General features: G+C 66.2%; 4 protein-coding genes and 3 long non-coding RNA genes across 10 annotated transcripts; 2 read left to right on the forward strand and 5 right to left on the reverse strand.

Annotated features, from left to right (window-relative positions):
• Positions 1–2051: 2051 nt before the first annotated feature.
• On the reverse strand, positions 2052–6268 carry SLC22A6 (solute carrier family 22 member 6). The gene is made up of 10 exons (XM_032094809.1): positions 5831–6268; positions 5290–5393; positions 4832–4986; positions 4385–4553; positions 3824–3947; positions 3361–3476; positions 3020–3234; positions 2716–2824; positions 2414–2617; positions 2052–2136 (listed from the first exon to the last, which is right to left on the reverse strand). The coding sequence occupies exons 1-10, from the start codon at positions 6194–6196 to the stop codon at positions 2052–2054; spliced, it is 1647 nt and encodes a 548-aa protein (XP_031950700.1). The 5' UTR covers positions 6197–6268.
• A 1045-nt stretch (positions 6269–7313) lies between these two features.
• Positions 7314–12756, reverse strand: LOC116437245 (solute carrier family 22 member 6-A-like). Of its 2 annotated transcripts, XM_032094858.1 has the most exons (11): positions 12698–12756; positions 11016–11673; positions 10715–10818; positions 10449–10603; positions 9996–10164; positions 9792–9915; positions 9593–9708; positions 8548–8762; positions 8233–8341; positions 7925–8128; positions 7314–7563 (listed from the first exon to the last, which is right to left on the reverse strand). In XM_032094858.1, exons 2-11 carry the CDS (start codon positions 11640–11642, stop codon positions 7482–7484), a joined length of 1905 nt encoding a protein of 634 aa, XP_031950749.1. In that variant the 5' UTR covers positions 11643–11673; positions 12698–12756; the 3' UTR covers positions 7314–7481. The 2 variants fall into 2 exon arrangements, with proteins under 2 accessions (XP_031950749.1, XP_031950748.1); XM_032094857.1 differs by lacking the exon at positions 12698–12756 and having other exon boundaries at positions 11016–12328.
• Positions 12757–13891: 1135 nt separating this feature from the next.
• Positions 13892–17923, reverse strand: DRAP1 (DR1 associated protein 1). The gene is made up of 7 exons (XM_032094943.1): positions 17808–17923; positions 17372–17444; positions 16579–16672; positions 15497–15616; positions 14940–15027; positions 14499–14581; positions 13892–14202 (listed from the first exon to the last, which is right to left on the reverse strand). Exons 1-7 carry the CDS (start codon positions 17847–17849, stop codon positions 14073–14075), a joined length of 630 nt encoding a protein of 209 aa, XP_031950834.1. The 5' UTR covers positions 17850–17923; the 3' UTR covers positions 13892–14072.
• LOC116437308 lies at positions 15701–16140 on the forward strand. 3 transcript variants are annotated; one of them, XR_004237235.1, is made up of 3 exons: positions 15701–15750; positions 15935–16008; positions 16069–16140. It is a non-coding gene; the product is annotated as an uncharacterized LOC116437308 (long non-coding RNA). The 3 variants fall into 3 exon arrangements; XR_004237236.1 differs by lacking the exon at positions 15701–15750 and adding an exon at positions 15797–15842; XR_004237237.1 differs by lacking the exon at positions 15701–15750 and adding an exon at positions 15797–15810.
• LOC116437310 lies at positions 16232–16572 on the forward strand. Its single transcript, XR_004237239.1, has 3 exons — positions 16232–16288; positions 16321–16394; positions 16425–16572. It is a non-coding gene; the product is annotated as an uncharacterized LOC116437310 (long non-coding RNA).
• An 854-nt stretch (positions 17924–18777) lies between the features above and the next one.
• RELA (RELA proto-oncogene, NF-kB subunit) lies at positions 18778–25654 on the reverse strand. The gene is made up of 10 exons (XM_032094899.1): positions 25617–25654; positions 25353–25501; positions 24648–24796; positions 24082–24173; positions 23590–23718; positions 21895–21999; positions 20939–21151; positions 20058–20138; positions 19536–19622; positions 18778–19342 (listed from the first exon to the last, which is right to left on the reverse strand). Exons 2-10 carry the CDS (start codon positions 25443–25445, stop codon positions 18801–18803), a joined length of 1491 nt encoding a protein of 496 aa, XP_031950790.1. The 5' UTR covers positions 25446–25501; positions 25617–25654; the 3' UTR covers positions 18778–18800.
• LOC116437313 lies at positions 24292–24641 on the reverse strand. The gene is made up of 2 exons (XR_004237243.1): positions 24545–24641; positions 24292–24502 (listed from the first exon to the last, which is right to left on the reverse strand). It is a non-coding gene; the product is annotated as an uncharacterized LOC116437313 (long non-coding RNA).
• Positions 25655–26050: the final 396 nt, after the last annotated feature.

Raw genomic sequence — 26050 nt, forward strand, 5'->3', positions numbered from 1 at the left:
TCCGCTGCCCACTCCTGTCTCTGCCCATGTATTGATCCTTACCCTATCAATAAATGGATTATCCGCTGATAATAAACCTATTGATCAATCTATTGGTCCCCCTGCTGATCAGTCCAGCAAATTCTTTCTTTATCAATAAATTATTGATCACTAGACCCCTCTTATCTATAATGTTTTTATCATAATCAGTCCAAGATCTCTTTATGTATTAGTTTATTGATCCATAAGTTTCTGTTATTGATCTATTGATCTATTGATCTATTGATTGATCTATTAACCTATTGATGGCTCAATCGATCAATCTATTGATCTAGATGGATCTATTGATCCATCTGTTCATCTGTGTATCTCTATTACCAATGAATTGATCTCCAGTCAATTAATCGATCAACCAATCAGTCTCTATTTTTCTATTGATGAATTTATTGAACCATGATCCACCAGAGTAATAATCTCCTTCTCCATCGATCAGTCTATTGATCCAGTTATTGATTTATATTCTATTGATCAATGTATTGATCTTAACCTCTCTATTCATCAGTCTCTTGGCCTGTAATATTCCTATTGATTGATTTATTGACCTTTAATTGCTCTCTTGATTGATTTATTGACCTTTAATCCCTCTGGTGGTTTATTTATTCTGATCTCTCTATTGATCAATCTCTTGGCCTATAATCTCTCTATTGATCAGCCCTTCTCTCTATCGATCCATCTACCGAGCTTCGATCTCTCTCCTGACCTCACTGGGCTCTCCATGACTGACCCATCGATCTGTCTATTGATCACTCACCTGTCCGTCGTTCCCGGTACCTCCCGGCCTCTCCCAGCACCAGATCCCGCTGCCCGGAGCCCTTTGCCAGCCGCTACCACCCCCCAGCCCCGCGGCTGCCCATGGCCCTGCCCTGTCCCCGGCCTGGCCCTGCTCCTATTTAAGGCCACCCCCGGTCCCGGTTAACGTTTGACTGCGGATCCCGCCATGGGTCGGTGGAGACGATCCCGGGGCGGAAATGCCGGTGCCGACCACGCCGGGCCCACCCGGGGACACCCAGCGGCTCCCCCTCCATCCCACCCTCTCCATCCTCTTCCTCGCCCTGGAAGACCCCAGACCCCGGCAGATGGGGACCCCCGGCCCCCTCCGGCCCGTTCTGCCCCTCTGTGCTGGATCACTGATGAGGCAAAGTCCCGGGGGCCCTGAACCGGATCCCTGGGAGCCCCTTGGACCCCGGGCAGGAGGGCGGCGGGAGCAGCGGAGCGTGGGCAGGATGGGGGGGTTGGGGGTGACAGGGGGAGCCGGACACCCGGAATGTCACCGGCCGGGTCAGGGGAGAGGAGGGAATGGCGTGGGCTGGGCGTCCGGACACGTGGATCCTCGGGATCCGTGGGTCCTTGGGACTTCTGGGACATCTGGGTCCGTGGCATCCCTGCGTCCTCAGAATGTCGGGATCCTTGGGATGCCTGGGTCGTCTGGATCCCTGGGATCCTGGATCCCTGGACTTCCAGGCACCGGAGTCCTTGGTCCTTGGGATCCCGGGTCTTTGGGATGTCTGGGAACTGGGTATGGGGGTCCTTGGGATCTCTGGGTCCTTGGGATCCCCGATCCTTCCCGCACTCTCTCCTGTGCTTGTCCATCCCCGGCAGCTCCGGCCGGGGTGGGGAGGGGCCGGCGAGGGGGGCCCGCGGTGCCGAGGCCGCGGTGTCCCGCTGGCTCCCGTATTTTCCTTCGGGGTGGGACGGGTCCGGCTGCGCGGGACCCCCCGCGGCCGTGGGAAAACAACCCCCACCCCCACCCCCGCCGGCCGCGTTTCACACGAGTTTTGCTTTTATTGTTTTTTATTCCAGCACGGCCGAACCGTCCTTGACGCGGCGATTTTGGGGGGCCCCACCGTCCCCCCCACTCTGCAGGGAGGGGGCACCCGGGTCCCCCCGTGGTCACTGTTGTCCCTTTGCTCTTTGGGGGGGGTTGGACCCCCTCCATCCCCAAATCCTGCTCCTTCATCCAGCAGGAGCACCGAGGGCTGGGGGGCTCGGGGGTCCCCCAGTGGGGGGTGGCACTAACGGGGCCCTGTGGAGTTGCTGGACTGGGTGGGCTGGAGCGGGACCTGGAGATGTTGGGCTTCGTCCTTCTGGGATTGTGTCCTGGCAGGGAGGGAGGGATGAGGGGGGTTTGGAGGGAACGGGGGGGTTTTCATGGTGCTGGTCCATTCGTCCATCCCATCACTCCATCCATCCCTCCATCCTTCATCCCATCCCATCCCATCCCATCCCTCCATCCTTCATCCCATCCCATCCCATCCCATCCCATCCCTCCATCCATCTCTCCACCCCCATGTACAACCAACCGTTCTCTGCCTCCATCCCTTCCCACCATCCATCCATCCCCTCACCCCTCACCCCTCATCCCCTCCAACCCCACCTTCCCTCCACCTCCTCCACGGTCTCGGGCAGGGCCATGTTCCGTGTCTCGGGCAGGAAGGTGGCCACCAGCCCCGACACCACGGGCGCGGCGCCGTAGATGATGAACGGCAGCGCCGGGAAGAGCTCGCCCGCCATCTTCACCAGGGGGGCCATGATGCTGCCCAGCCGCGCCATGGTGTTGGCCAAGCCCATGCCCGTCTGCCTGTGGGACACCCAGAGATCCTGAGGGCACCTGAGGGCACCTGAGGGCACCTGAGGGACCACCCTGTCACGGCCACCCCGGCCCTGCCCCCTCCTTACCGGATCACGGTGGGGTAGAGCTCGCCCGTGTAGAGGAAGACGCAGTTGAAGGACGCGGCCAAACAACCCTTCCCGAAGACGGCCAGGGCTGTCCGGAGTGTCCGAAGGTCTGTGGGGACAACGGGACACTTGGGCTGAGTTCACTTGAGAAGAAAAGACCCCAAACACCAGGATTTGGGGCAAATCCCCCAAAAAAAGCCAACATGACCCAACCTGGGAGCCCCGTTGATGGCTTGAGCTCATCTGGGCCCTCCCAGGGAGGTTGGAGATGAGGGGACACCACTGCCACCACCCCCGGCCTCACCTCGTGGCACCAAGATGTTGGCCAGGATGGCCAAGCCGGCCAGGATGAGGGCGACAGCCTGAGTGAAGCGGCGCCCCACGTAGGTGATGGTGAGGATGGACACCAGCTTGGCCGGGATGTCCACGGCGCCGAAGATCAGCTGGATCACGTAGATGTCAAAGTCAAAGTTCTGCAGGTCCATGGCCAGCCCATAGTAGGCGAAGCTGGTGGAGAACCTGGGCCGCGAGGGGGGAGAGGGGGTGAAAACGTCACCTGTGGGGAGGGGTGGGGTGGCATGGGGGGGTCAAGGACTTGGGATGGATGGACGACCACCCACTGGTGTCCTCCACCGCTGGCCGTACCACACGAAGCAGAGGCAGAAGGAGATGCGGCGCACGACCGGCGTCCGGACCAGGTCAACCACGGTGTGGCGGGTCCTCGATGATGTCATCTCCTTCTCCATGTGGGACTTCAGGGTCTGGAGGGACAGGGGGGGCTCTGGGATGGGGGTGGGGCACTGGGGTCCCTCTTGTCCCGGGGAAGGTCTGGGCAGGATGAGTGGAAGAGGGGGAGGAGGATCATGGGTGGATGGTGGGATGGAGGTGGTGGATTCGTGGATGGGTGGAAGGGATGTATGGGATTGATGGAGATGGAGATGATGGAGGTGACTGAGATGATGAAGACGAATGGATGGAGGGACAGGATGCTTAAGGGGATGATGGATAAAATGGCCAGGGATGGACAGTTGTCCATGGGGTGGACGTTTAAGGGACCCCTATAAAACCCCCCAGGGACGCGCTGGGGGACCCAGATGGAGCCTTTTACTTCTATGTCGAGCTTGTCCCCTTCCTCCTTCTTCCCGTTGATCCTGGCCACCTTCTGGAGCTCCCGCAGGGCCTGGTGGGACTTCCCCACCATGACGAGCCACCGCGCCGACTCCGTCAGCCACCTGCGCAGGAGGGGTCAGGGCAGGAGCCCAGGGATCGTCATTGTCCCACCTCCACCCAACCGGCAGTGTCCCCCCATCCCTCTGGCCACTGCTCCTTCCAACCATTCCGGGACCTTCTCTTTGTCCACCTTTCCTTCCACCCTCCATCATTCCGTCCGTCCCACTGTCCTTCCATCAACCCATAACTCCAACTGTCCATCCATCCCACCATCCCTACCGCCACCTGCCCATCTCTGCTTCCATCCCAACGTCCCACCATCCATCCAACCATCCATCCATCCCTCCATCCATCCATCCATCCCTCCATCCAACCATCCATCCATCCATCCATCCCTCCCTCCCTCCATCCAACCATCCCTCCCTCCATCCAACCATCCAACTATCCCTCCATCCATCCATCCATCCCTCCATCCCTCCCCCTTCCTCCTCCTCCTCACCAAGAGTAGAGGAAGAAGACGAAGAAGGGCAGGGACACTGCGAGCTGCAGCTGGCGCCAGTCGGGGACGGCGAAGGCGATGCCGGCCAGGAGGAACTGCCCGACAGTGTAGCAGTAGCCCATGAAGGTGCCCACCAGCGCCCGCACCTGCGTCGGCATCCACTCCAGCGCTGCAGGACACGGCATGTGGAGACCACCCAGGAGTGCCCATGGGTACCCCGGGGACAGGGAGACCACCAGGATGGTGCCGACAGGTAGCCCAGGGGAACAGGGAGACCACCAGGATGGGGCCTGGGGGACATGGAGCCCAGGGCAGGTACTGGGGGGGGGGACACAGAGACCACCAGGACAGTGCCCAGGGGACACGGACACCACTGGGATGGTTCCCACAGGTTGAGGGGGGACGTGGAGCCCACCAGGGCAGGCACCGGGCCCAGGGGTCACGTACACAGGGAGACGCTGTTGAGGACGATGCCTGAGAAGGCCATGCCCGTCAGGAAGCGGAACAGGCAGTACACGGTGAAGGTGGGCGCGAAGGACGAGCAGGTGCCCATGGTGGCCATCTGCAGGTGGCACCAGATGAGCACCGAGCGGCGGCCGAACCTGGGCGGGAGGAGGAGGAGCAGCAGGGGGTGAGGAGGAAGAAATGGGGGCGAGGAGGAGGAAGAGGAGAAGGAAGAGGAGGAGGAAGAGTAAAAGGAGAGGAGAAAACAGAGAGGAGGAGGAGGAGACAAGAAGGATGAAGAAGGGGCAGGGGAAGGAAGAGGGGGTGAAGAGGAGGAAAAGGGTGAGGAAAAGGGTGAGGAGGAGAAAGAGGAAGAGGAGGGAGGGAAGAGGAGGCAGAGAGGGTGAGACGACCCCCCCAGTGCCACCCCACCCCACCTCGCTGCAGGAGCCCCCCCTCACCTGTCCGAGAGCCCCCCGAAGACGATGCCGCCCGCCAGGACTCCGGCCATGTAGAGCGACTGCGCCAACTGCTTGAGCCCCCGGGAGCTGCACACCAGGTCCCACTGCCCAGGGACGAGGACACGGGGTGGGACAGAGACTGGGGTGAGGGGGGTCCCCTCTGGCCTCCTGAACCCCAACACCGCCCGTGGTGGCCGGTAAGGTCAATAAACGGCCAATGGAAAGGTGACACTGAATGCTTGGCCACCCTTCCCAGCATCGCCATGGTCGGAAGGTCCATCCAAGTGTCTTGAGACCCCCTTGAGACCCCCTTGTGACCCCCTTGTTGATGGCCACCAACTCCCCATCCCTCTCTTCCCCTCCTGGGGCTTCCCAGCATTGAGCGTCTCTGCAAAGGCTGAGCAGGGAAGATGCTCCAGTTGGGAGAGGTCAACGTTGTGTTGGCAGCAGACCCTTCATCGGTGCCTCCAGGTGGGACCCGCCCATGGGATTGGGTGAAAAGCCCACCAGCCCCCCCCAAAGCCCCCCACCACCGCCCCACCTCAGTGATGATGGTGCTGACGAAGACGCTGCGGTCGTAGGTCCAACCATCGCCACACGGCTCCGTCTCCGGCCCAGAGCTGTTGGGTGCCGAACCATTGGCCTCCAAAAGCCACCACTGGGGTGTCACGAAGCGCTGGCACCGCTCCCCACGGGGGACCCAGACCCTCAGCAGGGCCTCCGGGTCGAGGCCGGTGGCGTTGGCCTCCGGGCGCAGGCGGCACCAGTGGTCGCTGGCGGCGGCGGTGAAGTTCTGCAGGAGGTTGTGGCTGGCCATCATGAACACGGGCAGGGACAGGAGCAGCACCGAGACCACCTGGAAGCGCCCCATGCCCCCCACGTGCTCCAGGAGGCTGGCGAAAGCCATCCTGCCACTGCCAGGGCCCGGGAACGCCCCGCAGCCATGCAGAGCCCCGGATTTCAGGGGTTTCACCCCAAAAATGCCTCCCTGTCCCACGCGGTGTCCTCCCTCCTCCAGCACCGGGGGGTGGTCTCCTATATAACACGGCCCAGGGGTGGCTTGGGTTAATGTTTGACATCTCCAGGGGGGTTTTCTGGTGGTTTTCCAGCAGGAAAAAGGCAAAAGTGCAGCACAGAGGTGTCCAGGGGAAAAAAAAAGGTGTTTTAGGGGCAAAAGTCCCTCAAAGTGGGGCAAAACTGGAGCAATTTGGGGCAGGAAGACAAGGAATACCTAATTTTAAAAAAATTATTGGTTTTCAGCGTTGCTTTTTTGAGGAGAAAAGGCAGGTTTTGGAGAGGGGCCGTGCAGGAGGTTGGGTGGGCATCAAGGTGGGCATCGCCTAGAGGGGAAGTCTCCTGGCCTGGGCCAATGTCTGGCCTTCGGTGGCACCTTTGGGTTAAATTTTAGCGATTTCAGTGGTCAAAAGGCGACCGAAAGGTGCTGACGGAGGTGGCCCTGCCTGGGTCAGTGCATTCCCCACTGGGGGTTAATTTTTGACGGGGAGGTTGATGGGGCCAAGGGACACATCGGCAACGGGAGCAAGGGCCGGGGTGGCTTCGGGGGACGGAAATCGGGGAAGGGGCACCACGGCGGCATCGGGAGGGGGCAGGGTGGGATTCGGGAGCTCCTGGTGCTTCCCCACCTTCTCTGAGATCTGGGGGACGCCTCTACCAGGACGAGAGTTGGTTTGGGGTTATTGAGGATGGTCCTGTTGGAGGTGACATCCAACGTGGTGTTCTTGGTGCCACCTTATCTGAGGTGACTTCAGGGACACGGTTCTCGCTCCTCTTGGAGGAGGTTATGAGGCGGCGTTAAGAATGGGCGTCTTGGGTGCCACCTCATTGGTGGGGACAAGGTTGTGGGGTCCCCTCCTGTGGAGGTGACCTCCAAAAAAGGGGTTCTTGTTTGTCGCCTTATTGGAAGTGACCTCGGGGACACAATTCTTGGACATTGTCCCATTGGAGGTGACCTTGGACGTGGCTGTTGGGGGTGACCCAGGGGGCTCAGAGAAGACCCCGAGACGTGTCCCCACCAGAGCTGCTTTATTCCTGCCCGGACGTCCCCGCCTCAACAGGAGGTCACTGGTCACAACCGAGCTCTCCCCTGTCCCCCCTCAAGTTGCGGGGACCCCCAGGGTGGTGGTGGATGCTGGTGGCCGGGGCTGGGGCGCTGTGCCCACCCCTGGGGTCCCTCAGGCCTCCTTCAGGGGGGGCCCGTCCTGGGGCTGGAGTGCGATCTTCTCCTTGGGGTCACCTGTCGGCGTCCGCTTGGACCTGGAGGGAGGAAGAGAAGGAGGAAGAGAAGGAGGAGGAGGAGGGTCATGGCATGGGGGGAGCAGCCCAGGCCGGGCATTCAGCCAACCACAGCGCTCGTTCTCCTGCCAGCACCCACATCCCCCTATCCCTCAATGCAGCCGGGGTCCCTTGACCCTGAACCTCTTCATGGTTGGGGTTGTCCATCATTGTCCATTATCTATCCATTGGCCATCATCATCCATCCACTGGCCATCATCCAACCATCACCCATCATCCAACCATCCACTGGCCATCACCCATCCAGTGTCCCTCCAACCCTCACCCACCATCCCCCAAACCATCATCCATCCAACATCCACCCTCCCTCTGTCCCACCCACCTGTTCTCCACCTCCTCGATGGTGTCGGGCAGAGGCGCGTTGAGGGTCTCGGGCAGGAACGCGGCCGCCACGGCCGCCACCACGGGGGCCACCCCGTAGACGGCGGGGGGCAGGAAGGGGTAGTACTCATCCATCATCTTCACCAGCGGCGCCACGATGCCGCCCACGCGCGCCATGGTGCTGCCGAAGCCCAGCCCCGTCTGCCTGCGACGCCGGGAGGGTCACGGGGGGCACGGGCCACCCTGGGGGTGTCCGGGGAGGGGTGACCGGGACCTGCCCCACGGCGGGGACGTGGGGCCGGGCGATACCTGATGGGGGTGGGGTAGAGCTCGGTGGTGTAGAGGAAGACGCAGTTGAAGGAGGCGGACAGGCAGCCCTTGCCGATGACGGCCAGCGCCGTGCGCACCGTCTGCAGCTCTGCGGGGACACCGGGACACCGGGGCTCGGCCACCGTGGGGGACACCTCGGGCAGGTGGGGACAGGGGAGGGAGGGAGGATGTAGGGATGGGGAGGTCGGTGGTTGGAGACGGGGATGGAAACATGGACGAAGACACGTGATGGGCTGGGAACTCCAGTGGCCGGCTGGACCCATGCAGGAGACCCCCCTCCCCCTCCACACCCACCTGTGGGCACGAAGATGTTGGCCACGATGACCAGCCCCGCCAGGAACAAGGCCGCCATGAGCGAGAGCCGCCGGCCAACATAGCTCAGGGACACGGTCACCACCACCTTGGCCGGGAAGTCAACGGCGCCGAAAATCACCTGGATGAGGTAAATGCTGACCCCAAAGTTCTGCAGGTCCATGGCCAAGCCGTAGTAGGAGAAACTGATGGAGAACCTGGAGCGAGGGGGGAGAGGGGGAACCTTGAGGTGACGTCACCTTCCTGGGACAGGACGGGACAGGGGTGGCAGGTGGGGGAGGGGAGGGTTGGGAGGCAGTTGAATGGGTGGGGTCACTGGTTGAGTGTCCAGGTGTCCATCCTTCCCTTTGTCCATCTGCCAGTCTGACCAGTTCTCCAACCATCTGTCCATCTGTCCTTCCATCCATCGTCCCTCATCCACCCAACTCCCCATCCGTGTCTTCAACCATCCAACAGACCAACAAACCCACCTCCCATCCATCCATCCATCTGTCATCCATCCACCCATCCATCATCCATCCATCCACCCATCCCGCATCCATCCATCCATCCATCCATCCATCCACCCATCCATCCATCCTCCATCCACCCATCCCTCATCCATCCACCCATCCGTCGTCCATCATCCATCCAACCATCCCTCATCCATCCATCCATCCCTCATCCATCCATCCCTCATCCACCCATCCCTCATCCATCCACCCATCCCTCATCCATCCATCCATCCATCCATCATCCATCCATCCATCCATCCCTCATCCATCCATCCCTCATCCACCCATCCATCCATCCATCCATCCATCCATCATCCATCCATCCATCCATCCCTCATCCATCCATCCATCCCTCCATCCATCCCTCCATCCATCCATCCATCATCCATCCATCCACCCATCCCTCATCCATCCATCCATCCATCCCTCATCCATCCCTCCCTCCATCCATCCATCCACCCATCCCTCCCTCCATCCCTCCCTCCATCCATCCATCCATCCCTCTCTCCCTCCCTCCTGGCCCCCAGCCCCACCAGACGATGGAGAGGCAGAAGAAGATGTGGCGGATCACGGGGGTCCGGACCAGGTCGGAGACGGTGTAGGACGACTTCAGAGCCGCCAACTCCTCCTTCATGTTGGACTTCAACATCTGGGAGAGGGGAAACGGGAGTGGTTGGGGGGCTGGAGACCACCCCCACCCCCCACCCCACCCCCACCGTGGGGCCGCCGGACCTCGACCGTGATCTTCTCCCCTTCCTCCTTGCGGTTGTTGAAGGTGGCCACGCGCTGCAGGACCTTCACCGCCCTGTCGGCCTTGCCGGAGAGCACCAACCACCGCGCCGACTCCGCCAACCACCTGCAGCCAGCGAGGGGAAACTGAGGCACAGCCGCGCCCCCCGCGTCCCCAGGGCCTCCCCGAGGGGCCCAATGTCCTACCAGGAGTAGAGGAGGAAGACGAAGAAGGGCAGGGACACGGAGAGCTGGAGCCAGCGCCAGTGGGGGACGGCGTAGGCCACCCCGGCCAGGATGATCTGGCCCAGGGTGTAGGCGAAGCCGGTGATGGCCACGGTGATGGCACGGTACGGCGTGGGGATCCACTCCACCACTGCCAGGGACACAGGGACACGGCTCACTCGGGGCGTCCCCACAGTGCTGGGACCCTCCTGGTCAGTGCGGCCACCCCAGCGTGGTCAGACCTGTCCACACCATGTGACCCCACCCACGGCCACAGTGATGTCCACATCCCTGGACACTGGGATGTCCCCATCCCTGGACACTGGGACATTCTTATCCACGGTTGGCCCCACCCATGACCATTGGCTTGTCCCCCTCCACGGCCATGGCCCTGTCCCCAGCCCCAAGAGCTGGGCTGTCCCCGTGTCCCCTCACCGAGGCAGGCGATGCTGAGGCCGAAGCCGGACAGCGCCATCCCGCCGGCGAAGCGGAAGACGCAGTAGGAGGCGTAGTTGGGGGCGAAGGCCGTGCACGTCCCCATCACCCCCAGCTGCAGGTAGGACCACATCAGCATGGCCTTGCGCCCAAACCTGCAACGGGAGCCACTGGGAGCCACTGGGAGCCACTGGGAGCCACTGGGGATGGGCTGCCCAGAGCCCCACAGGGAAACTGAGGCACAGGGGGGTCTCTGCTGCCTTTACCTGTCCGAGAGGCCCCCCAGGACCAGGGCGCCCACCAGGACCCCGGCCATGTAGATGGACTGGGCCATCTGCCGCAGCTGCCGGTAGCCACAGACCAGGTCCCACTGCCGGACAGGGGACGTGAGGGTGACCCCGTCCTGTCCCCCCACCCATCGGTCCCCGTTTGTTCATGCCCCTCCCTCCGTCCCATCTCACCCCGAGTGCCACCCCCACCCTTCCCTCCCCCGGTCCCCAAGGAGGTGTTGTCCCCCCCATGGACACCGCGGCCACCTCCCCGCCCTCCCCGTGTCCCTGTCCCCACCTCGGTGACGATGGTGGACACGTAGACGCTGCGGTCGTAGTCCCAGCCGTCGCGGCAGGGCTCGGTGGCCCGGGGCCCGCCGGTGCCGTTGGCAGGGGGCGAGGTCACGTAGCGCCAGCAGGACCCCAGGGTGACATCGGGGGACCCCAGGGTGACATTGGACCACCCCAGCGTGGCACCGGTGGGCCCCAGGGTGCCATTGGAGGACCCCCAGGTGGCATCAGGCTGGACACGGGTGCCATCGGGGGACGCCGGGGTGCCATCGGGTGTGAGGCGGGTGGCACCGCGGCTGTGGACGCCGTTGGGGGACCTCGGGGTGGCATCAGGGGACCTCAGCGTGGCACCAGGTGACCCCAAGGCGCCACCAGGAGACCTCGGGACAGAGTCGGAGCCCCTCAAGGAGTCACGAGGAGCCGCTGAGGTGGCATCAGGGGTGGCTGCGGGCGGCGCCGGGGAGGCGCTGGGGCCAGCGGGGACGCGGCAGCGGTGCGGGGGGACGGCGGCGGTGAAGTTCTGCAGCAGGTTGTGGCTGGCCATGAGCAGGATGGGCACCGCCAGCAGCGCCGTCTGCAGCACCTGGAAGCGGCCCAGGCCCCCGACCTGCGCCAGCACCGCCCCGAACGGCATCGCGGGGACACCGCCGGCCACGGGGACACCGCTGCGCAGGGGGACGGGGTCACCCGTGGGGACGGCGGCGCTCACGGGGACACCACCACCCACGGGGACATCGGGACAGAGGGACCCCTTCACTTGCGGGGACACCACCGGACACGGGGACATCGGGACAGAGGGACCCCTTCACTTGCGGGGACACCGCTGGACACGGGGGCTTGGGGACACCCAAGACACGGGGACAACATCACCCATGGGGACATCACCCACCACCCACTGGGACTTCATCAACCGTGGGGACACCGCGGCTTGGGGACACCTTCACCCATGGGGACAGCAGGATATAGAGACACCAGGACAGGGGGACACCAGGACAGGGGGACACAGCCACCCCCAGGGCCATGGGGACACGGGACAGGGGTTGGACACCACCGGCAGTGCTGAGATGGGGCCACCAGGACGTGGGGACAGGGGACACGGGGACCCAGAGGTGGGGAGGGGACACGGGGCAGGGGACGTGGTGAGCGCTGGGGACCGTGCCACCACTTGCGTCACACGTCCCCAAGCCCTCCTGCTGTCCCCATCCCCTCGCAGCGTGTCCCTGTCCCGGCTCCACCTCGGTGCGGCTCCCCGGGGACGGGGACATCCGGCCAGCTGTGACTCTGTGTCCCCAAGGTGAAGGGTCCCCTCTGTGATGTCCCCAACCCCTCCCTGATGTCCCAACCACTCTCCTCAATGTCCCCAACCTGTCCCCAAGCCCCCCACAACGTCCCCAACCTGTCCCCGATGCCCCCACCATGACCCCAACCTGTCCCCGTGTCCCGGGGGTCCCCCCCCGCTGTCCCGTGTCCCCACCTGTCCCCAGCTGTCCCCAGCTGTCCCCACCTGTCCCCGGGGTCCCCCCGTGTCCTGCCCACCGTGTCCATTGTGCCCCCGCTGTCCCCGCTGTCCCCACCCGTGCTCCCGGTGCTGTCCCTGTCCCGGCTGTCCCCCCGCATCGCCCCCCACCTGTTCCCCCAGCCCCCCGTGCCCCCGTCGCGGGGGTCCCCCGCTGTCCCCGCTGTCCCCACCTGTGCTCCTGGCGCCGTCCCTGTCCCCGTCCCCGTCCCTGTCCCTGTCCCCGCCGCGGTCCCGCGCTCGCTCCCGTTACACAACGAGGCGAAAAGCGGCGCTTTTGGTGCCACCGGGATTAACCGGGGGGGGGGAAGGGGGCGAATTCCAGCGCCGCGGGGGGGTCCGGACGCCTCTGGGTCCCCCCGCCCGCCCGCCCGGGGCCCCGGCAGCCCCTATAGCGAACACCCCCTATAGATCAGCCCCCCCCGGCGCTCCCCAGAGCCCCTCCCCGCATTTAGGGACCCCCCCCAACCTGCTGGTGTCCCCCCGCAGAGCCCCTCTGGACCCCCGGGGAGCCCCTGCAGAGCCCCCAGGAGCCCCTACAGGTGCCCCAAGAACCTCTACAGATCCCCGTAGAGCTGCTAGAGACCCCCGGAGCCCCTATAGATCCCCCGGTTCCCCCTAAAGAGCCCCTGCAAGTCCCTTTCGAAGCTCCTATAGGGCCCCGGGAGCCCCTATAGGTGCCTGCAGGAGCTCGTGAACCCCCTGTCGGCCCCCACAGCCCCCCTCAGCCCCACTACCAGCCCCCTATAGATCCTGTAAGTCCTCAGTGCCCCTGAAGGACCCTACAGCCCCCCCCAAAGACCCCCATAACTCCCCCACTGCTACCCACCGACCCCTATAACTCCCCCATAACCTCCATAGGTACCCATGACCCCCCTATAGATCTCTATAATCCCCCTACAGCTCCCTACAAATCCCCCAAACCCCTCCGCAGACCCCCATGACCCCTCTGTGAGTCCCTACAGCCCCCTACAGACCCCGTAGCTCCCCCCAGACCCCCCAAAACCCCCTTAGCCCCCCCCATAATCTCCTATTGGCCCCCATAGGGTCCCACGGGGTCTCCGCCGCCCTCTGGTGGCCGAGAAGGGAAATGTGAATTGGGGGGGGGGGGGGGGGTCCCAGGAATTCGGGGGGTCCCAGGGATGGGGAGGGGGATTTCTGGGGGGGTCTCAGGACTTTGGGGTCCCCGGCCGTACGGAAACAGGAACTTTATTGAGCCGATACAAAACCCCCGACTCAGCAAACCCCCCCAAAGAGCCCCAAAATCAACGCCCGCCCCCCCCCCCCCGTGCCCCCCCACCCCCAAAAAGGGGTCCCAGCTGTGTCCGGGGGGGTCCCAGGAGCCCGGGCTGAGCCCCCCCCCTCAAGAACCGACCCAACTCGTGACACCAGTGGGGCAGGGAGGGGGGGTCCCAGTGCTCCCAGTAACCCCCCAGCCCCCCAAACTGGTGCCAGGCCCAGCTCCCAGTAAGGCCCTACTGGGAGGTGGCGCCCGGCCTCCGGACTGGGGGCAGATCCTGGAGAATTGGGCAAAAATGGGGGGGGTCGCTAGGAATCGTAATCTTCATCCTCCTCCTCTTCCTCCCGGGCGCGGGGGGGGCCGGGGGCTGGGGGGAGCCCCCCTGGGAGCCCCCCTGGGAGGGTGGGGAGGCCCAGGGGGGCAAAGGGGACCCCAGGGCTGCGGGAGAAGGGGTCAGTGAGGGGGGGGAACCCCAAAGAAACCCCAAAAACCCCCGAAACCTCCCCAAAACCCCCCCAAGGACATGGGGGGGGGGGGCACGCCCGACCCCCCCAACCCCCCCACAAGAGAGCCAGGGGGGGAGGGGCACCCAAAAGCCCCTTCCCAACCCCCCCCCAGGGGCTCAGGTGGAGAAAACGCCCCCGAACAGCCCCAAAAACGACCCCCGGTGGTGTCAGGACCCCCCCAAAACGGCCCCAGGTGTTTTCTGCCCCCCCCGACCCCCCCGGCCGCACCTGGCGAAGGTGAGTGGGGGCGGGGCCGGGGGGGGCTGCGGCGTCTCCTCGTCCCCGTCGCTGTCGCTGTCCTCAGAGTCCTCCTGGGGGGGCGGGGGGGACAGTGAGGGGACCCCAGACCCCTCCCCATCCCCCGGGGGTCCCCAAAATCCCCCCGGAGGGGACACAGGGGGGGTCCCCAAACACCCCAACCCCTCCCGGACTCCCCAGTTCACCCCCGTGGAAGCGACCCCACAACCAGGTACAGCCCCTCCCCCTCAGCTGGGGCCCCCCAAACCCCCCCAGAGGGGACTCAGGGGTCCAGGTACCCCCCAAAGCCCCCAACACCCCCAAGGACCGCCCCCCTCCTCCCATCCCAAGTCAATCCCTGATTGTTTCGGGGTCCCCTTGGCCCCAGGACCCCCCACAAAACCCCCCAGGACCCCCCCAAATCCCCCCCACCTCCTGCTCCGAGTCTGTCCCCGATTGTTTCGGGGTCCCCTTGGCCCCAGGACCCCCATTCTTGCGGCCACTGCCCGGGCGGCGCCCCCTGAAAGAAACCCCCCCTCATTAGAGACCCCTCGACCCCCAAACCACCCCAAATCCCCCCTCAGAGACCCCCCTGCACCCCAAAATCCCTCGTAACCCTCCCGTCAGAGACCCCCAGGTATGGGAGATGTCCCAGGGGTGTCCCTGAGGTATCTGCGGGGTCCCCCAGGTGTCCCAGAATCCCCCCAGGTGTCCTAGAGTGTCCCTCAGGTATCCAGAGTGTCCCAAAAGCATCCCAAGGCGTCCCTCAGGTGTCCCAGGGCCTCTCTCAGGTGTCCCAGGGGTCCCTCAGGAGTCCACAGGTGTCCCCCAGGTATCCCGGGGTGTTCCCAGGGTGTCCCCCAGGTGTCCCAGGGTGTCCCCAGGAGTCCACAGGTGTCCCCCAGGTATCCCAGGGTGTCCCCAAGGTATCCCAGGGTGTCCCCCAGGTGTCCCAGGGTGTCCCCAGGGTGTCCCCAGGGGTGCCTCACCTGCGGGGGCCCCGCTCGCCGTCGCCGTGGGGGTCGTCGCCGTCCCCCTGCATGTCGGGCACGGTGGCCACCAGGTCCTTGAGGAAGTCGAACTGCTGCTCCAGCTCGATGCACTGCTTCCTGCGGGCCACGCCCACCCCCAAAAACTGCCTCAGGTGTGCCAGGGACCCTTCCCCACCCCCCAGATCTGCCCCGGGCAGGGCGGGCAGGTGGGGACAGGGAGGGGACAGGGGGGACACGCGGGGCACTCACAGGTGAGGACAGCGGGGACAGGTGGGGACAGGGGGAGACAAGGACAGGACAGGTGAGGACAGGTGAAGATGGGGCACACACGGGGCACTCACAGGTGAGGATGGGGCACACACGGGGCACTCAGGTGAGGGTGGGGCACACACAGGGCACTCACAGGTGAGGATGGGGCACACACGGGGCACTCAGGTGAGGATGGGGCACACACGGGGCACTCACAGGTGAGGACAGGTGAGGGTGGGGCACACACGGGGCACTCACAGGTGAGGGTGGGGCACACACGGGGCACTCAGGTGAGGGTGGGGCACACACGGGGCACTCAGGTGAGGATGGGGCACACACGGGGCACTCACAGGTGAGGATGGGGCACACACGGGGCACTCAGGTGAGGGTGGGGCACACACGGGGCACTCACAGGTGAGGATGGGGCACACACGGGGCACTCAGGTGAGGGTGGGGCACACACGGGGCACTCACAGGTGAGGGTGGGGCACACACGGGGCACTCACAGGTGAGGATGGGGCACACACGGGGCACTCATAGGTGAGGATGGGGCACACACAGGGCACTCACAGGTGAGGATGGGGCACACACGGGGCACTCACAGGTGAGGACAGGTGAGGATGGGGCACACACGGGGCACTCACAGGTGAGGATGGGGCACACACGGGGCACTCAGGTGAGGGTGGGGCACACACGGGGCACTCACAGGTGAGGGTGGGGCACACACGGGGCACTCAGGTGAGGGTGGGGCACACACGGGGCACTCACAGGTGAGGGTGGGGCACACACGGGGCACTCAGGTGAGGGTGGGGCACACACGGGGCACTCACAGGTGAGACGTCGTCATGGTCTTGGCGTTGCGGGACTGGGTCACGTGACAGGCCTTGCGCAGCAGCGACTCCAGGAACAGCTCCAGCGCCCGCGCTGCCACGCTAAGGAGCCCGGGGACAGCGGGGACAGCGGGGACAGCCCAGGGACAGCCTGGGGACAGCCCGGGGACACAGGGGACACCCGGAGACAGCCTGGGGACACGCCGGGGACACAGGGGACACCCGGGGACAGCCTGGGGACAGCCCAGGGGACAGCCCGGGGACACAGGGGACACCCCGGGACAGCCCGGGGACAGCCCGGGGACAGCCCAGGGACAGCCCAGGGACACAGGGGACACCCGGGGACAGCCCAGGGACACAGGGGACACAGGGGACACCCCGGGGACACCCCGGGGACAGCCCAGGGACAGCCCGGGGACACAGGGGACACCCCGGGACAGCCCGGGGACAGCCCAGGGACACAGGGGACACCTGAGACACCCCCAGGGACACAGGGGACAGCCCAGGGACAGCCCGGGGACACCCCAGGGACACAGGTGATGTCCCCCCGGACACCCCCCAGGTGCACAGGATGTGGGGACTCAGGTGCCCGAGGTAGGGGGGCACCTGGGGGCCCAGGTGAGCGGGGCGGGGTCTCAGGGGTGCCCAGGTGAGCGGGGTGGGGTCGCAGGAGTGCCCAGGCGAACAGGGCGGGGTCACAGGGCGGGGCCCAGGTGAGCGGGGCGGGGTCCCAGGGGTGCCCAGGTGAGCGGGGCGGGGTCGCAGGGTGGGGCCCAGGTGTGCCAGAGGATACAGATGATGACAGGCACGGCGGCTGCCACCTTGCCGATCTCCTCGTCCGTCTGCATGATCTTCTTGATCCGCGCCTGCCGCAGAGCCCCGCCCTCACCTGAGCCCCGCCCTCACCTGAGCCCCGCCCCCACCGCTGGAGCCCCGCCCACCCCGGCCACGCCCCCACACCTGCGCCCCCAGGTGTGACCCCACCCCCCAAGCCCCGCCCACCCCTCAGGCTCCGCCCCGCCCTCCTCGTTGCCATGGTGACCCTCATGGCCCCACCCTCGTTGCCATGGTGACGTGACCCCACCCTGCTCGTCGCCATGGGGACTCTCATAGACACCCCCCCTACCCGCCGCCCTCCCCGTTGCCATGGTAACCCCAGTCTCCCCCTCCCTCCCGCCCCGTTGCCATGGCGACCCCGCCCGCGCCCCTTGTCCCCCCTCAGGCGGTACCGGCGGGAAGCGCGCGTTGTATTTCTTCTTCTTGCTCGGCATCGCCGCCTCGCTGGCCCCGGGGGGCCCCGGAGGGTCCCGCCCGGCCCCGCTCGGCCCCGGCCCCGGCGCTCCCGGCCCCGCTCCGGCCGCTCCCGGCCCGGCCCCGGCCCCGCTCGGCTCCGCCGCGGCCTCCCCGGCGCTCCCCGCCCCGCCCCTTCCGGGCCGAGGCCGCGCCCCTTCCGGCGAAGGCCCCGCCCCTTCCTCGGACCCGCCCCGAATTAAACCACGCCCCCTCCGCGCTGGCCACGCCCTCCGGCTGTCAATCAAACACAGGCGGGCCTCGGACCGTTTATTGGGGTGACCCCGGGGGGGGGGGGGGAGGGGGGAGGGGCGGGGCTGCCCCCTCCCCCCAAAGGCACTTTTGGTGGGGGGGGTAATGCTGGGGGGAGGGGCGGCCAAGCTCCTATTGGCTGCTGCCCCCCGTGGGGGCGGGGCGAAGGGGGGACCCCCAAAAGGCTCCCAGTAGCTCCCAGTAACCCCCCACTGGCTTGCAGCGACCCCCAGTAGGCACTTGGTGTTCTCCCAGTAGCTCCCAGTAACCGCAGACAATTCCCAGTGACTCCCAGTAACCCGCAGAAAGCTCCCAGTAACCATAGAAAATTCCCAGTCACTCCCAGTCGTGTCCCAGTACCCCCTACAAACCTGTCAGTGCCACCCAGTAGCCTCCCAGCAACCCCTCAAAGCCTCCCAACGACTCCCAGTAACCCCTAAAAGCCTCCCAGTAACCCGCAAAAACCTCCCAATAACCGAAAAGAATCCCCAGTGACTCCCAGTAAGTCCCAGTACACCCTACAACCCTCCCAGTAACTCCCAGTGAACCCTAAAACCCTCCCAGTGCCCTCCAGTAGCCCCCAGAACCCTCCCGGTAGCCCCCCAGCTCCCTCTAAAAGCCTCCCAGTGCCTCCCAGTAGCCCCCAATCCCCCCCCCAACAGCCCCCCAGTCCGTCCCAGTCAGGAGGAGGGGAACTGGCTGAGGAAGGCGCTGAAGTCCAGGTCCCCCAGGGAGGGCAGCGAGTCCTCGGGCCCCCCCAGCCCGCCCAGCTCGGGGCCCCCCCCCAGCTCGGGGCCCAGCGCGATGTCGGGGGGCCCCCCCGGGGGCTGGCTCTGCACCAGGCGGGCGATGGCCTCGGGGTACGACATCAGCATGGGGGGGGCCCCCAAATCCGGGGGGGCCCCCCCCAGCTCCGAACAAACCCCCCCGAAATCCGAGGGGGGCTCCCCGAAGCTCGGGGGGGGCTCGGGGGGGTCCAGCAGGCGCTGGACCTCGGCGGCGTTGATGGTGTCCAGCGGGGGGAACGGGGGCTCAACCAAGAGCGCCCCAAAATCCAGCGGGGGGGCCGTGACGACCCCCCCCGCGCCGCCCCCGCCGCCCCCGATTTGGGGGGACCCCTCCTCAAATTGCAGCTGCAGCAGCGCCTCGGCCAAAGGCTCCGGTTCGGGGGGGGCCGGGCCCCCCAAGAGCCCCCCCGGCCCCCCAAAAGAGAAGGAGGGGGCTGGGAGGGGAGGGAAGGGGTGAGGGAGGGGCTCGACCCCCCCCAGCTCCCCCCAAAGCTGCCCCCCACCCCATTTCCCCCCTCCCCATTTCCCCCCAACCCCCCCCTTGTTCCTCCCCATTTCCCCCCCAAATTTCCCCTTTGCCCCCCCCCCCCCAGTTGCCCCCAGTTTCCCCCAGTTTCCCCCACTCACCCACACTGGGGGGGTTCTGGGGGGCCGGGGGGGGCCGCGAGGGCACCGCGATGCGCCGGGGGGGCCGCGACTCGCTGGATGCCGGAGCTGGGGGGGGGAATGGGGGTCCCACTGTCAGAGACCCCCCCCAGGGACCCCAAATCCCTTCTGAACCCCCCCCCAAGGACCCCAAATACCCCTCAGGGACTCCAAAAATCCCCCCCAGTATCCCCCCAGGGACCCCCAATTCCTCCCCTAGATCCTCTCTGGGGCCCCAAATCCTCCCGGGGTCACCCAAATTCCCCCTCTAAACCCCCCAAGGGACCCCAAACCCTCCCAGGGACCCCCAATTTCCCCTCCAGCCCCCCCAAGGACCCCAAACCCTCCCAGAGTCCCCCAAATCCCCCCTCTAAACCCCCCCAGGGTCCCCCATATCCCCCCAGGGACCCCCAATTTCCCCTCTAAACCCCCCCAGGGACCCCAAACCCCCCCAGGGACCCCAATAATCCCCCAATTCCCCCCAGTTCCCCCCCGAGCCCCCACCGGGCAGGGGGCTGCGCTGGACGAAGGAGCGGAAGGTCTCCCGCGTCCGCTTGCGCTTCTCCTCGATGCACTGCAGGTCCCCTGCACCAGTAACACCAGTGAGCTCCCAGTTAGCTCCCAGTTACCCCGTCACCTCCTTGAGAGCCCCCTCCAGTGACCTCCCAGTCACAACCAGTTACCCCCAGTTCCCTGCCGGTGACGCACAGAGACCCCCCCAGTCACTCAGAGTCCCCTCCCAGTCAGCCCAGTGACCTCCCAGTAATGCCCAGTTACGCCCAGTGACCTCCCTGTCACCTCCCCAGTCACACCAGTGACCCCAGGAGACCCCAGAGTGCCCCGGGGTGACAAAAGTGACCGAAGAGGGACTCGGGAGTGCCCCAAAGGGACCCCAGATCACCCCCAGCCCCACAACAAAGACCCTACGAGTGCCCGCAGCCCCCGCAGCCCCCGCAGCCCCACGCCCACCCTGGTGGGGCAGGAACAGGAATTCAACGGGAACTGCAGCTCCAGGGACCCGGGAATGCCCCAAAAGGACGCGGGAATGCCCCAAAAGGACGCGGGAATGCCCCAAAAGGACCCGGGAATGCCCCAAAAGGACCCAGGAATGCCCCAAAGGGCCCCGGAGCCCCCAGACCCACACTAAGGACCCTGAGAACCCCCCGAGCACGCGGCGCCCCTGCAGCCCCACGCCCACCCTGGTGGGGCAGGAACAGGAATTCAACGGGAACTGCAGCGCCAGGGACCCGGGAATGTCCCAAAAGGACCCGGGAATGTCCCAAAAGGATGTGGGAATGCCCCAAAAGGACCCGGAGCCCCCAGACCCACACTAAGGACCCTGAGAACCCCCCGCGCACGCGGTGCCCCCGCAGCCCCACGCCCACCCTGGTGGGGCAGGTATCGGAAGTCCACGGGCGCGCTGCGCTGCCGGTCCGAGGGCCGCTGCAGCTCCATGCGGACGGTGACCGGCGCCCGGAGCGCGGGGTCCCGGAACGGCGGCGTCCGGAACACGATGGCGACCTGGCGGTGAACGTCGGCCTGCGCGAACGAGCCCTTGGCCTCCCAGCCCTCGGCCGAGAACCGGACCTCGATGTCCTCTGCGGGGACACGGAGCGGGGCGCGGCTTGGGAAGGGGGACAGCGGGGATGGGGGGGTGGGAATATGGGGAATTGGGGATTGGGATATCGGAGATGGGGATATGGGGATTGGGATATGGGAACTGGGATATGGGAGATGGGAATATGGGGATTGGGGATGGGGGATGGGGATATGGGGATTGGGATATGGGGGATGGGAATGGGGGATGGGAATACGGGGATTGGGATATGGGAGATGGACGATAGGAATATGGGGATATGGAGATTGGGATATGGGAGATGGGAATATGGGGATGGGGGATGGGAATATGGGGGATATGGGGATGGGGATATGGGGATTGGGATATGGGATATGGGGATTGGGATATGGGAGATGGGGCATGGGAATATGGGGAATAATGGGGGGTTGGGGATACGGGGTAACTGAGCTATAGGGAATGGGGATACGGGGAATGGGGGAATTGGGTTCTGGGGAATGGGGGACGGGGGGTTTGGGATATGCCGGATTCAGGGATGTGGGGAATGGGGGGAGACAAAAGTCCGGGGGCATCCAGGGATTTGGGGTATCCAAGGATTTGGAGGGACACGGGGGACTGGAGGGTCCCGATGTCCAGGGGAATACGGGGACTGGGGCAGGGATGCGGGGGTTGGAGGATCCAAGGATTTGGGGGGGGGTCGCCAGGTTTTGGGGGTGTCCCGCTCAGGTTTTGGGGTGTCCCCGGGGTCCAGGGGTGTCCCCGCACCTTTCTGGACCTTGTCACACAGCAGGAAGATCTCGTCCCCGCCCCGGCAGCTCCCGGAATTGCGGTTGACGCGGCAGATCCGCAGCTCCGCCGTGCTGGGGGCACCTGGGGACAGCGGGGGCAGCGGGGCAGCGGGGTCAGCAGGGTCAGCGGGGGCAGTGGGGGTCAGCGGGGCAGTGGGGGCAGTGGGGGTCAGCAGGGCAGCGGGGCAGTGGGGGTCAGCGGGGGCAGTGGGGGCAGTGGGGGTCAGCAGGGCAGCGGGGCAGTGGGGGTCAGCGGGGCAGTGGGGTCAGTGGGGTCAGCGGGGGGCAGCGGGGGCAGCGGGGGCAGTGGGGGCAGCGGGGGCAGTGGGGGCAGTGGGGGTCAGCGGGGGCAGCGGGGTCAGCGGGGGGCAGCGGGGGCAGTGGGGGCAGTGGGGTCAGCGGGGGCAGTGGGGGCAGTGGGGGTCAGCGGGGTCAGCGGGGCAGCGGGGGCAGTGGGGGCAGTGGGGGTCAGCAGGGCAGTGAGGGTCAGCGGGGCAGTGGGGGCAGTGGGGGTCAGCGGGGCAGTGGGGGTCAGCGGGGCAGCGGGGGCAGCGGGGGCAGCGGGGGCAGCAGGGCAGTGGGGGTCAGCGGGGCAGTGGGGGCAGTGGGGGTCAGCGGGGTCAGCGGGGGCAGTGGGGGTCAGCGGGGGCAGTGGGGGCAGTGGGGGTCAGCGGGGTCAGCGGGGGCAGTGGGGGTCAGCGGGGTCAGCGGGGGCAGTGGGGGTCAGTGGGGCAGTGGGGGCAGTGGGGGTCAGCGGGGCAGCGGGGGCAGTGGGGTCAGCGGGGCAGTGGGGGCAGTGGGGGTCAGCGGGGCAGTGGGGTCAGCGGGGCAGTGGGGGCAGTGGGGTCAGCGGGGGCAGTGGGGGCAGTGGGGTCAGCGGGGGCAGTGGGGGTCAGCGGGGCAGTGGGGGCAGTGGGGGTCAGCGGGGTCAGCGGGGGCAGTGGGGGTAGTGGGGGTCAGCAGGGCAGCGGGGTCAGCAGGGCAGTGGGGGCAGTGGGGGTCAGCGGGGTCAGCGGGGGCAGTGGGGGCAGTGGGGGCAGTGGGGTCAGCGGGGCAGCGGGGTCAGCGGGGGCAGTGGGGGCAGTGGGGGGCAGCGGGGCAGTGGGGTCAGCGGGGTCAGCGGGGTCAGCGGGGTCAGCGGGGGCAGTGGGGGTCAGCGGGGCAGTGAGGGCAGTGAGGGCAGTGGGGGCAGTGGGGGCAGTGAGGGCAGTGGGGGCAGTGGGGTCAGCGGGGTCAGCGGGGTCAGCGGGGGCAGTGGGGGCAGTGGGGGGCAGCGGGGCAGTGGGGGCAGTGGGGGGCAGCGGGGCAGTGGGGGCAGTGAGGGCAGTGGGGGCAGTGGGGGTCAGCGGGGCAGTGGGGGCAGTGGGGCAGTGGGGGCAGTGGGGGGCAGCGGGGCAGTGGGGGTCAGCGGGGCAGTGGGGTCAGCGGGGCAGCGGGGCAGTGGGGGCAGTGGGGTCAGCGGGGTCACAGGGGGACACAGGGAGGCCACAGGGGGGTCATTGGGCGACACTGGGAGGTCCCACAGGGGTGGCAGGGGGGTCCCAGGGGTGTCCCGCAGGTGGCACAGGGGGTCCCAGGGGGTCCCGGGGGGTCCCGGGGGTTCCCAGGGGGTCCCGGGGGGTCCCAGGGGGTCCCAGGGGGGTCCCAGGGGGTCCCGGGGGTCCCCACTCACGGTTGTCGTAGACGGGCTGGGACAGGACGGGGGGGAGGGGCCGCAGCCCCCCCGGGCCCCCCACCCACACCTGGAAGCAGAGCCTGACCGCGGCCAGGTCGTACTCGCCCCCGCGCTGCTCCGCCGGCACTGCCCAGTACGGACCAGTATAAATCAGTGTGCACCAGTACAGACCGGTACAACCCCCTATAAACCATAATAAACCAGTGACACTCCCAGGAACCCCCCCAGAGCCCCCAGTGACCCCCCCAAGCCGTACTCACCCCCATGCTGCTCTGTCGGTGCTGCCCAGTATAAACCAGTATAGCCCAGTACACACCAGCAACACCCCCAGCAGCCCCAGGGACCCCCTCCAGGAACTTCCCAGTAACACCCAGTGCCCACCAGTCCCCCCAGACTCTTCCCAGTCCCACCCAGCGCCCTCCCAGTAACTCCCAGTGCCCTCCTAGTCCCTTCCCAGTCTGTCCCAGTCCCTCCCAGTGCTCCCAGTACCGTTGAAGGGGTTGTTATTGGTGCGGATCCGCTCGGCCACAGCCGCCTCCAGCTCCCGCTTCTTCACGCACTGAATCCCCAAATTCTGGAAACTGACCCCAAAATTCCAGGGGGTCAGGGCTCGACCTGGGTTTTGGGATCCCCCCCTCGGACACTCCGGGGCAGAGACCCCAAATTTTGGGGGTTCCCAGGGGTGCTGGGGGGGTTGTTCCCATATTTTGGGAGTCCCTCCCCCCCTATTTTGGTAGATACCATCTGCCCTGAGGGGGGCTTCCCCATATTTAGGGGGGGTTCCCCCATATTTTGGGAGATACCATCTGCCCTGGAGAGGGGTTCCCCATATTTAGGGGGGGTTCCCCCCTATTTTGGGTGATCCCACCTGCCCTGTAGGGGGGTCCCCCCCTATTTTGGGTGATCCCACCTGCCCTGTAGGGGGGTCCCCCCCTATTTTGGGTGCTCCCACCTGCTCTTTCTGGAGGCTTCCCCCTTTTTTGGGTGCTCCCACCTGCCCTGCGGGGGTGTCCCCCCGTTTTGGGGGTGCCCCCGGTTTTGGGGGGGGGTCCCACCTGTGGATGCTGCGCTCGGGGGACAGCTCGGCCTCGTAGAAGCCGTCCTTGCAGTCCTTGCCCACCAGCTCGTGGGGGTGGGGGCGGTGGGGGGGGTCCTTGGTCACCAGCGACACCCGGACCCGCCCCGGGCCCCGGTAGTTGTTCACCTGTTGGGGACACACACTGGTTTATACTGGTTTGCACTGGGAGGGTCGTGGGGAAAGTGGGGCGGGTCTGGGGGAGGTGGGTGCTGAACCCCCCCGGGGATGGGGGCACCGGGGGCCTCAGGGAAGGCTCAGGGGGGGCCCTGGCAGTTATCGGCCTGTACTGGTGCATACTGGTGTATACTGGGATGCACTGGGGGACTCGCACAGATGGTAAGGAGGATCTTGGGGGACACCGGGGAAGCAATGGAAGAGCTCAGGGGGGTCCCTGACACTTACTGGTGCATACTGGTCTGTACTGGGGCACTCACGCGGATGGTGGGGTGGGTCTGGGTGGTCTCAGTGCTGTGCTCCCCGGGGATGGGGGCACTGGGGGGAGCACTGGGGGGGCCCTGGCAGTTACCGGTGCATACTGGTCTGTACTGGGGCACTCACGCGGATGGTGGGGTGGGTCTGGGTGGTCTCAGTGCTGTGCTCCCCGGGGATGGGGGCACTGGGGGGAGCACTGGGGGGGCCCTGGCAGTTACCGGTGCATACTGGTCTGTACTGGGGCACTCACGCGGATGGTGGGGTGGGTCTTGGTGGTCTCGGTGCTGTGCTCCCCGGGGATGCTCCCGGCCGAGCGCCCCTCACACTTGTACCGGAACCTCATCCCGCGCTGCTTCGGCTGCTCCAGGATCTCCACGTACGGCGCTCCCCCCCCCGCCTCTGGGGGGGGCACGGGGGGGTCCCGTCAGCCCCCCCAACCCCCCCACCCCCCCAGGGGGGCCCCAGAGCCGCGGGGGACCCCCCAGCCCCCCCTTCCCGGGGTGTCCCCACTCACCCTGAGCACCCCATTCCTGCAGGAGGAAGGGCAGAAGATCCGGGGGGGTCACTGGGGGGGACAACGGGGGTCGCATTAACGGGGGGGGGGGGTCGCTTTATGGTGGGGGGGGGTCGCAATAAGGGGGGTGGCATTGAGGGGGTCTCTTCAAGCGGGGGACACATAACGTGGGGCGCCTTAAGGGGAGGGGTCGCACTAACGGGGGGGGCCGCTTTAAGGGAGGGGGGTCTCCCCCCCCCAAAACCCCTCAACCCCTCCAAGGAGCCGCCCCCCCCCCCCCCGTTTAAACACGCCCCCCTTAAAGGGCCCTCACCCTGCAAGCCCCCGACGTCACGCGGGGCGGAACAGCACCGGGGGCTCCCCTGCGCCCCACAGCCCCCGCGGGGGGGTCCGACACTCACCGTCCTCCATGGCGGGGGTCCCGGGGGTCCCGG

This window comes from Corvus moneduloides, chromosome 34, assembly GCF_009650955.1.
Source record: "Corvus moneduloides isolate bCorMon1 chromosome 34, bCorMon1.pri, whole genome shotgun sequence".
Classification (NCBI taxonomy): domain Eukaryota; kingdom Metazoa; phylum Chordata; class Aves; order Passeriformes; family Corvidae; genus Corvus; species Corvus moneduloides.